The sequence below is a fragment of the Mytilus trossulus genome, chromosome 2, assembly GCF_036588685.1.
Source record: "Mytilus trossulus isolate FHL-02 chromosome 2, PNRI_Mtr1.1.1.hap1, whole genome shotgun sequence".
NCBI lineage: Eukaryota > Metazoa > Mollusca > Bivalvia > Mytilida > Mytilidae > Mytilus > Mytilus trossulus.
The window spans coordinates 23,053,041-23,065,401 of NC_086374.1; the positions used below are offsets into that span (position 1 = coordinate 23,053,041).

Genomic DNA, 12,361 nt, shown 5'->3' on the forward strand with positions numbered 1-12,361 from the left:
GCGGTATGGGTTTTGTACATTGTTGAAGGCCGTACGTATATATACGATGACCTGTAGTTGTTAATTTCTGTGTCATTTTGGTCTCTTTTGGAGAGTTGTCTCCTTGGCAATCATACCACATCTTCTTTTTACATAACAGGACAGAAGACAAGTTCGTTCATCAATAAACTCCAGTGTTTTGAAGGCGGTCTAGCTGCTTATAGATATCGGGATTTGAATGATGACATGAGTCGCATGAGAGAAATGTGACCAAAATATGTTATATGTGTCACTTCGAGGAGAGAACAAATTATTCTTATATTTTTTTGGTACCTTTCAAACTTTCTTCCTTTTTCACCTCCCTGATTCAAATGCAGTCATTCTTTTTCGTATTGATCACCTGATCAAAACTTATGACAAAACAATAAGATATTTAAGGGTTGTTTGTATTCATTGCTCTCCATTCCCCAAAATAAAATTATATCTCAAATTACACCGTTATCGCTTACTTTTATAATTGCAACTTAATTATAACAACAGATTTACATATTAAAAAGATAATTGCATACTCGATGTAATTTAATGATATGATCAGATGACTATAACATATTTAAAAGTAATCGATCCCACCCACGGACTACGGTCAATTGATTGCTTATAAAAAGGAAGACTCAGGACAGATATCAGTATAAACTTTTCAGCTGTAGTACAATGCAGACATATTTGTTTTCAAGTTTGTGTGTTGTTGTGTGTGTGAGTCTGTTGACCGTTCATGCAATACCAAGTTTTGAGGATTTTTTATCCAACGATCAACCATGGTCGGCAAGTATATTTACTTAAGCATTTTACATTAAGTGTTTTATATATATAGTAAATGACAATCGAATCAGTATTCGATTATTTCTCTCAAATGAATATTTAATCACAGTTTTTATTACTATTATTTTAAGAGAGCAATTGGCGAGATCGAGAATCCAATCCAATTGTTCTTAAAAAATTAAGCAAAAAGTATTAAGGTTTAGGATTCATTGAAGACCGGTAATTGGGGAATGGACCCCCCTTTTTCTGTTTTTTTTGTGGTTTATTTATTATTTATAGTAAATTATATTCTTTAATATCTTAACATATTTTGATTTAATTGATGTGTTCTTGTTTTTATAAATACCATATAACAATAACAATAGTAAAACTAGAAGCGCATCATATATATATATAAAATCTACTATTAAGCAATAACACGTTAAATCTTCAGGCAAAAAGATGGGATTCGCGAAGCGCCTTGTGGCTTTCATTGCTAATCTTAAACTCTATCGTTATCACTGTACAAGTTACTGCAACATGGTTTCCGGGGAGTATGCTATATATGTCATTGTTTTATTGGAACGACTGAAAAGCCCTAGGAATTAACCTCTACAATCTAGCTATGCTACCACTTAATTCAATATAACAATTCGTGATCGTAACTAAACAATTGAATACATTCACCAGAAAAGCTTACCAATACGCAATTACGGTTTTTTTTTTATACCCCGCTTCAAAGGGTCATCCTGCCCCTTTGTACGGAAAAACATTTCTGTTCCTTCAATTTTCTTCTTTGTGTAGTGCTTTTAATATGTCATTCCCATAGTCACAATTAGTCAATAACATACACTTTGTTTTAAGTTGTTATTAGCTTTAAGCTAGGTTTCAACAAATGCGAGTACTCTAAGATCTGCACCTGTTTTCTTTTGCCGTTGTGTTTATGCGCTTTGTCGACCCGAAGAGTTAAGCCCTTTTCACTCTATATATACTTATTTTGTTTTGGCGCCTGCATATTTGTTTGAAACCAACCACTTTCTATATGTGCTTGTCCAAAGTTGTTAACCTGTAATCCAGTGGTTGCTGTTTATCGTATTTTTATTTTCTTTGGTGTTTTTTACCGTTAATTAGGACGTTAGTTTTCTTTTTTGAATTGTTTTATATTTATCATTTCGATCTCTTTTATAGCTTATTAGGGGCTTTGCTTATTATTGAAGGCCGTACGGAGACATGTGCTAACGTCTACGTTTTCTTGGTGGCTGTTGTAATCCCGTATAGTCAATCATACAACATTTCTTCTCGAGAATATACTTATAAAACATTTTTTTAACAATGTGCTTGTATAAAATTATCATGTACAATTATTCGATATGTTTGTTAAAACATAGCCTCCATATATTTGTAAAAGCGGAAACAATGAAACACCACTTGACCTATAACTTCCTGAAGATAATTATTTCATTAAAAAAGCACTTCTTCAATAATTATACATTTACAGAAATAAACCACTAAACATTGGAATTACTCATCTCTGAAACATGATGATCTTACGAGGATAAACAGTTAACTGCTAGTAGTCTGTTGTTATTTATGTATTATTGTCATTTTGTTTATTTTCTTTGGTTACATCTTCTGACATCAGACTCGGACTTCTCTTGAATTGAATTTTAATGTGCGTATTGTTATGTGTTTACTTTTCTACATTGGTTAGAGGTATAGGGGAGGGTTGAGATCTCACAAACATGTTTAACCCCGCCGCATTTTTGCGCCTGTCCCAAGTCAGGAGCCTCTGGCCTTTGTTAGTCTTGTATTATTTTAATTTTAGTTTCTTGTGTACAATTTGGAAATTAGTATGGCGTTCATTATCACTGAACTAGTATATATTTGTTTAGGGGCCAGCTGAAGGACGCCTCCGGGTGCGGGAATTTCTCGCTACATTGAAGACCTGTTGGTGACCTTCTGCTGTTGTTTTTTTATTTGGTCGGGTTGTTGTCTCTTTGACACATTCCCCATTTCCATTCTCAATTTTATCAATTTTATATGCGTCGTACTGTCTTCTATTCTTTTAATCACTAGCCCCAAGAACATGTACAGTTATGTGCATTATCAACCGAGACTAATATGCCAATTAAGATCAATTTAACCAAAATAATCCGAAAAGCGTCCGTCAAAGTTTGCACAAGTAAAACAAACTTGACATTTTTTTCAACTGAAAGATCGAAATGAACTATTACTACAACAAAGAAAATTATTTGACATTTAAACCCGACAAAGTAGATTTGATAACTGCAAGACAAAATTTATAGTTTATTTTGTAAATTTTAGATAGTAATCTACCGAATAAAAAACGCCTGCTCACCAAATACTATAACTTGAGCTCACCTGCTCTCCTGATCCTACACTTTCAAGAACACTTGTCATTCCGATCCTACACCTTCAAGAATAGCTGCCTGCCCGATTCTACACCTTCAAGAACACATACTCTCTTTATCTCATATCTCCAAGAATAGCTGCTCTCCCGATCCTACATCTTCAAGAACACATACTCTCTCGGTCCCATATTTCCAAAAATAGCTGACCGCCCGATCCTACACATTCAAGAACACATACTCTCCAGATCCCATACCTCCAAGAATACCTGCTCTACCGATCCTACACCTTCATGAACACATACTCTCCCCATCACATACCTTTAAAAACACCTGCTCTCCCGAACCTGTACCCACAAGAATGGCTTCTATCCCGATCATGTACCCACAAGAACACCTACTCCCCCTTTCCTATAATTTAAAGAACATCGGCTCTCCCAATGCTACATCTTCAAGAACACCTACTCACCCAATCCTATACCTCAACGAACACCTGCCCTCTCGATTCTACATCTTCAAGAACACACACTCCAGATCCTATACCTTTATTAAGAAAAGCTGCCCTCCAGATTCTACACCTTCAAAAACACATACTCTTACGACCTACACCTTCAATAATATTCTATACCTTCCAAAACACATACTCTATTCACCTATACCTTCAAAAATACATACTCTATCGACCTATACCTTCAAGATTCCATGGTCTGATTCTCCCGATTCTATACCTTTAAGAATATGCACCGTACTCCAATACAAATTATAAAAAGTAAGACGAATGATTTCAAAAGAATGTAAAGTGTATGAAGATTTAAGAGATTAATATCTTTTTCATCCTGAGATTAATAGCTAAAATTTTAAGCTATAACATTCCGTAATTTATGCAGAAAACCATTTGTGTTATTACAAAATATGACTAACATAGTCTGTAAAGGAGTACGTTTTATTGTCTGTATACACTCCAGGTTAGCAGTAAACAACAATGATTTATAAAGCTATAAACATTTATGAGTGCAATATGCTTAAACTATACCTTAAAAATGTTAATAAGCAAGTTTTAGGATACATAGCGAAAGAAAAATCCATAGAAATTAAAGAAAATGAGCAAAACCTATACAGCACAGTCAGCTTTTAAAGCCTACGAAATGATAAATGAAAACAATGGTAAGGAGATAACTAACGCCCTTCAGATGCATTTTATATAAGTTTTTTTGTGTATTTTTACATATTTTTTTATTACGTCATTTGAAAAGCAGCGTTTGATCTCTGTATTTCAATTTCAAGCTAAAAACTTCGACTTCTTCCACAAATAAAAACTGGTCGTAACGAGAGATCTCATATGAATAGTACTGGGAGTGTTGTTAAAAACCAAATTCTAATTATAGATACATATAGAGTAATCAAAAAGTATATAAATAAATAATGGTAGATTGAATATACTTTCAAAGAACTAAAATGAAAGATGACCAATTGCCATATTAATGACTTGTTTGCACACATTACAAAACCAAATTACACAAATGTTCAAATTACAAAAGCAAATTACACAAATGTACAAATTACAAAACACATATATTACAATTTTTAAATTACATAGTTGTAAAGTTCAAGTTACAATTCTCAAATATTCAATTGTAGAGTTGAAAAGTTACAAATTAGGAATATTAAAGTTTGAAATTTAAAATTAGAGTTACATACAATTTAAGAAATGCAAAGGAATTGTGCCACCTTTGTTTTTCCTTATAGGTGTAGGCGAAAACAGCTAGTTTGATAGATTTGGCAAATCTTCAATAATGGATAATGAGGACATTACTAAAAAATAATTCTTTTGAAAAAGAAGTTGCATATATATGTTTTTATTTAAAATAAATTGTTATAATTTAATTTTGGATGTAACGCGTCTTTGTTTGGTTTGCAATCGCTTTTTATTTTATTTCCTTACATTAATTCCACATTTTTGGCACCCCTGTTTATATATAATGAAGAAATAACCCCCAATTACACAGAAGGAATTATAAGAAAAAAAACAGTCCTTAATATTTCGTTCATAAAAAGTATGCAATAATCAACATCCTTGACTTCAGCAACACGACCCAAGATAATAAGATAATTTCAGATAAATGTTTCCAATTAAAAGCGATTTATCTCGGTCTGTGCGGTTAATTTGCGATGTATTAGCTTTACTTGATGCCCTATTGTCTATTATGGTTGCATTGATCAGTTATAAAGCTATTATTTGTCCATTTTATATTATCCCAGAAGTTTTAACCCAACAAACAATAGGCTCTGGTATTATAAATTGTCCATTTATCTGATTAATTATCCATTAACCGACCCTTACTTGTAATCTATTTAGGAGATGTAAATATATCGCTCAAATAATACTGACATAAGTATGGATTTTTTTTTATATAACAAGAGTGATACTACGGAAGGTGCAGAGCCAAGTATTTTTGGAGCACAACTCTGACAGTTTCGCCGAGATGGGCTAAAAAAATATTATTTCTGTGTCTTGTGCCAAACATGGTATTTTTTCCGAATTTAGAAAGAGTACACTTTCTGTAATATTATAGCAATGCAGGTTTTCTTATTCATTTTATATTGTATCATCTCTTTCAAATTCACAAACTACCTAAAAAATCTATTAAAGGAAAATAAATGACAAAGTCTCAGTTTGGCCCCTAGCTGGAAGCAAAGGCGCCTGGGGCACCGTTTTCTTTTTTTTTTCGGTGCGTATAAATATTCATTTTTTACACGCTGAGTGCGTCAAACACTATAGAACGCTATGTCGTAGTTGATGGTACATGTTTTCATAAAATAAAATAACAGAATGAATACAATAAAAAAGAAGAATTTGTCACCCCAAGAACTCATTCGGTTCTTTTCAGCTGCTCTAAGATAGAAGGGGTTACTAATTGATTAAAGTTGTCCAACGATCCACTATAAAATTGCTAACTTCAGAAAATTCAGAATTAAGACTCATGCATATTCTTCTTCTTTACAAATATTTGCATTTCTAATGTAATAATTCGTCGATATAAAGATATGGTTGCTATGAGACAACACTCAAACAGAAATTAAATGTGTAGAAGTTAAAAACTTATAGTCCTACAGCAATGGGTAAAAAAACATACCGCAAAGGCCCACATATTGAAACTGTAAGACATCGTTTGTATGATTCCTGTTGGCAGAATTTTAAAAGTAAAATGATTTTGAAATTTTGCAGAGTTTGCCCCAATGCAGCAGTGACAATAAACCTTGCGATTATGCATTGAAGACAATCTCACAAAGACGTTCACCTAACGGAGATGTTGAACCAGAAGAAACAGTATTTGAAACAATAACAGAGATCTGCACTTGCCGAGATGGTATTACCTGCCCTCGAGGATGGGACAATGCACCAGGAAGAACAATCACACGAAATCTTTTATCATCAGGTAAAATAGGAAAATGAAATATTAAGGTTAGGATAGATATATGAAGATGTGGTGTGAGTGCCAATGAGAGAACTCTCCATCAAAATAACAATTTTAAAAAAGTAAACCATTATAGGTCAATGTACGGCCTTCAACACGGAGCCTTGGCTCACACCGAACAACAAGCTATAAAGGGCCCCAAAATTACTAGTGTAAAACCATTCAAACGGGAAAACCAACGGTCTAATCTATATAAAAAAACGAGAAACGAGAAACACGTATAAATTACATAAACAAACAACAACTACTGTACATCAGGATGAATGGAATTGATTAAAATTTAAAAGGTTTTGTTTCACACAAAAAAGTATTAAATGTCTGCACCTAAGATGATAGTTTTTGGTCAATTTATTCACACTTGACAAATCACTTTGCTTCTCAGTAGATAGTCCATTATTACCTGTTCAAGACCACCAGGTTTGTTTGAACTAACCCCTCGACTAAACCTGCCATGACTAGTACACATATGTTCTTATTACAATTAATTACTAAGTTTTTGTTCAGATAAGCATGACCACCAGAGACAATTACCAGTTCTGATTGGCCAATTTTTAAAAAAAGGTTCTCTTAATCTAAAGATGGGATATTTGAGACTTCATTGGATCAAAGATCAATAAACGATCCTTGTTTAAATGATTGACCGGGTGTCCTTTCTTTTCCTCTTAATAACCAGGCATGTCAATTTTATCAGAGGGCAACATCCCAAACTTATATCCCATACATTTAATGCATTTGTGATTTTAGTCATTTCAAACCCAAATAACCTGTGGTCATGAGTTAAATTATTTCAAACTCTGGTGAAGGGAAGATAATCCAATTTGCATACTTAGACTATCGTATGTTTTCCCCTTCATACATTATTAGCATTAAATAGTATGTACCAGTGGCGGATCCAGTGGGGGTTGTTGTTCTGGGGGTTGGACCCCCTTTTGTGGCCGACCAATGCATTTGAATGGTAAGATAAAGTTGGACCCCCCTTTTGTCCTGGGTTTAGCCCCCTGTGTACCCTTGTGTTGATTCAATGCTAAACATATTGACATTTTATAGAAAATTCACAGCCTTTCCCCTTGTACTCTTGTATTTGGCAATTCGTTGGTTGGTAGACTATTGCATGCAATGCTAACAACGAATGCCTTAGATATTGGTTAAAACCATTTAATTATGGATCTATTCAAGTACACCTTCTAGAGTGTGCTTTTGTGACTCTGCACGATTTTATTTTGGAATTTAAAGATTGTTTAAAACTTTTTGTAAACCATAAAAACTAGCACATCATAAAAAAGTAAGTAATCTATGTTTGAAATTGTATAACCAAAATCTCTATATATAGGTTCATCATAACAAATGAACAAATATGGCCATATTTTCACCTCTAAGACTACTCAGTGTACATACTTACCTGTGAAGTTTGGAAAGTTTTAAGGCCTGGCATCCACTAGATTTTTTCTGTTTTGATACAGTTGCCGATTGAAAATTTCGTCATTCACATGGCTACAGAAGGTGTCACAAACCCTTTATTGTAGCATCGGCAATCAAGTAATGAACATATTTCAATGGTCGACTTGTTTTATACGGATATTTGATTTTATAGTACTTATCTTATACTTGTAGGAAAACGTGTTGAATACAAGTCGAACTATTGCACAGAACCGACTCCAGATACAATTTGTAATGTGGAAGCAGGAGAAGTGGCAGTTGTATTGACCGGGGTTATGTACCCTGATGTAATTCAGAGTGTGAACTGTGCTTGCCCAAACAATAATTACAATTTACATTTAAAGAGAGCATACTATGTTTCCACTTTCCAAATCACCCATGAATTTGTCTGCAGTATGGTAAATATTATTTTGAATGTAAAAAAATTTTTAGATAAAAACCGGATAGATAACATGGTTAAATTTCTTTTGATCTTGGAGTGACGAACCATCCTTTTTTTATTTACTGGCAAGTTTAATATAAACAAGGAAACAAGGTCCACTGGATCGAATTAACTGTTCTTTTGTTTTATCTCATCGTATCTTTTTGTTTTTATTTTAAAAGCTTTATTTTATGTTTAATTATTCAAAATTGTAGTAACTAGTGGCAACCTTAAAATGAAAGCACACACACAATCCTGAAATAATTAGCCTTCGTCTGTTAACTGTTCTTTGTTAAGTCGTTGTCTCGTTGACACATCCCCCTTTCCCATTCTCAATTCTGTTAATATCTTTTTGAATTATTTTAGAGAACCTGCAACATGAACACATCCAATAGAAGAGTGTGTAAGAAAATAAAAAAGGACGAAACTACGGAATACAGGTGTACTTGTCCGGAAGAATACGAATGCCGAATGGAACCTTCAGCAAGAAAGGGTTATTGTGAAAGACGAGTTGAAATGTAGAAAGAACAATTGAGAACTGAAATAAACTTATTATCATTGAATATAAAGTATAACTGTTAGTAACACCTATTAAGAAACAAATGAACAAATGCTGTAGAACATTTTTTTTTGTATTTTTTTGTAAAGCTTTTCCATAACTGCCAGTCATCTGTTGTAAATGTTCTTACAAGTTATGTGTACATTTATGTTGTTGTTACGTGATTTTTATTCATATCTTAAATACATTTTAGCAAATCAAATATGTTTTATTGAAACTAATGTGGATATATTAGTTGTTTGTACACAAAAGTAATGAAATTTACTTGTACATTCAATATCATGCTAACACAAATTGATTCCTGGAAAAGAATCTTATGAATCGAGTCGATAAGGTACAAGAATTCTCTTGATGTTTTGCGTGAACACAAAGAGGAAGGACCATTTTCCTACTGATTTTTTCCCCATTTGATTATGTAGGTAAATCATGTTTCTAAATAGCATGATAGATGATCATAGATGCACATTAAAATACGTCACATCATCTATTTTCATACCTTGACCAGGTACAAATGTATTCCTATGATAAATAAGACCAAGACTATTGATTTTTTTGGTTTCAAAGCCAATATTGATTTGTGTGTTACCGCCCCTAAGGAGCAACAAAAGATGAATTATCAACTCGCAAATATTCCAAAAATCAGTGAAAATTGGTCCTACCTCTTAAGACTCCGTATTTACTTTCAATGAGTTTCGTTAATGAAATAACTTAATAGTTTATGGAAAGTAACTATATTTAAGGATATATTAAGAAAATATATATTGTGTATATATTATGTTAAAAAGACAACATCCCATCGTCTGTCGTCCGTCGTCGTTTACGTTTACAAAAATCTTCTCTGAAATAACAGGAAAACATTTACGCGTACGTTGTTGGTGATAATACGGGTTTTGCTTTCCAGTTCGCCTTTATTGCATTTGTTAGAACATTTCAAAAGATCATGGCAGAATGAATGATTTTTTGAAATTTGTATTTCTGTCACAAAACCCAAATATCGCATATATTTTGGAGCTCTTCAAAATTCGAACGAATGCTGCAGATCCAAACCACAATTTACATATCCACCCTTACTGTGTCAAAATTATACAATAAATATACAACTGTCTATGTCTTCAATAAGTTAGAATTGTATAAATTATGTCCTTAATTGTTCATTTTATTAAATCCGTTGAAATGTCACACTCGCCGTTTTCTGACGTTTTGGCGTATTTGTTCAGTGTCTTATGAAAAGTAATATGCACTTGCAGTCTTTTCTACGACATGATTTTTTTTTCAAACTTGAAAACCTTGTTTTTTAAGTGTATGAAAAAATATTGAAAAAAAATAAACGCGATTCTTTTTGTTTTTGTCTAGTCAAAATGTCACAAAACGCCGTTTTTCTACATTTTTGATACAAGTATGATAAGTCATAATATACGGTTTTTTATACCGTTTTGGTGGGGGGGGGGGGGATTTTATAGCACAAAAAATGCTATATAACATTAAATTCTACTGTTTAGGGATTTTTTTTAACCCATTTTCGATCACATGTCGGAAGTATTAACGACACAGTCAGCGACTACTTTTGACTAGTCATAATGTCACACCATACTTTTTACTTGTTTTGACGTTACGTTCTGTAAAACTTGACATGTAGTGCCTAACGTCGCAAATTACGGAAGCCTTTATGTGCCATGCTAAATAAAAAAAAAATCCAATTTGATATAACGAATTATAAATTTGATATAAAAGGTTATGAATTTGATATAACAAATTATGAATTTGGTACAGATTATCAATTTGATATTAAAATTATCAATTAGAACTAACAAATTGTCAATTTGATATTTAAATTATCAATTTGATAATAAAATTATCAATTTGATATTAAAATTATCAATTTGATATTAAAATTATCAATTCTAATTAACAAATTGTCAATTTGATATAATTATAATGATGAGATTGATTGAAATATTGCGTAACCCAAATTTGCTCATTTTTTTGGTGTATTGATTCATTGTTTATCTGACGACCAGCGACACATATGTCATTGAATGATTATTCAAAACTTTTTTAACAGGTTTAATTTTTCTGAAACTCTCTCCCTACCCTTTTATCTCTTATTTGAGGCAGTTTTGGAACTAGTTTGGACGTTTTCTATTCAGTAAATGGGACCAGGTGTCTTAGAACAATCGATTATAACAATTCAATTAAAATATTGATCTCTGTTTACGTTATACTATGTAGTATAACGTTATCAGAGATCAATATTTTAATTAGATTGCGATTATAATAGAAAAAGGATCAATTTATATTGCACATTTTCAAATCAGAAAGAATGGATAGTGTGTTTCTAGGGACATATGAACATGCAAGGATGAAAAATGCAATATCTTAATTAGATTGCGATTATAATAGAAAAAGGATCAATTTATATTGCACATTTTCAAATCAGAGAGAATGGATAGCGTGTTTCTAGGGACATATGCACATGTAAGGATGAAAAATGCTACCCGTGTCAAAACCCCGACATGCCTCTTTATCAATTTCGATGGTAACCTACAAGGATTAATGAAATTTTCTTTATATATTTGTTTCAATATTTATTTTGTTTGCACACTTTTATTAAAAACAAAAACCCATGCGCGAGATCTAGAAGAGAAAACCCATATGAAATCAGTGCAAAAGGGATATGATATATCAAATTTATAATTTTTTATTTCAAATTATCATAATTTGTTATATCAAATTGACAATCTGTTATATTACAATTGATTTGTTATATCAAATTGAAAAAAGTAAATTTGCATGGCCCTCAAAGACTTCTGAAACAAATATCTTATGCAAAACCATAACTTTTTTTATAATTTTTTTTTATACAATATCTTAACAGATTTTTATTGTATCTAATTAAAATTAATATCTGTATCTGTTTCGGCGGAGGACATTTTAGCGCATTGGTAGGACATTTTAGAGAAAAAAAATCTAATGTTTTAGCGCCAAAGATAGCCAGTTTAGCCCAAAATGTCAAAAACTGTCTGGTCAACTTTTTATAGGAGTTTCTACCCAGATTAGACCAGTTTTACATGGTTGCCTATTATCTAATCTTGAAAACTATGATAGACAGACACCTTAAATGCAAAAATGATAAGCAAGACAGGTTTTACAAGAAAGTCTACATGATCGAAATCGTCAGTCGACTTTTTATAAGAGTTATTGCCGATTGATGATGATTTTGTCATTTTTCTTTCGTTTTTGCCTTATATGTTTTAAAACAAAAGAATAGAAAGATAGAAACTATACAAACAAAACTGATCAACAAGAAAAGATCTGCATGAAG

At 32.3% G+C, this 12,361-nt stretch overlaps 1 protein-coding gene across 1 annotated transcript; it reads left to right on the plus strand.

The window, feature by feature from the left end:
* The first annotated feature begins 598 nt into the window (after positions 1–598).
* On the plus strand, positions 599–9,241 carry LOC134706769 (uncharacterized). The gene is made up of 4 exons (XM_063566031.1): positions 599–801; positions 6,373–6,583; positions 8,234–8,457; positions 8,847–9,241. Exons 1-4 carry the CDS (start codon positions 691–693, stop codon positions 9,000–9,002), a joined length of 702 nt encoding a protein of 233 aa, XP_063422101.1. The 5' UTR covers positions 599–690; the 3' UTR covers positions 9,003–9,241.
* Positions 9,242–12,361: the final 3,120 nt, after the last annotated feature.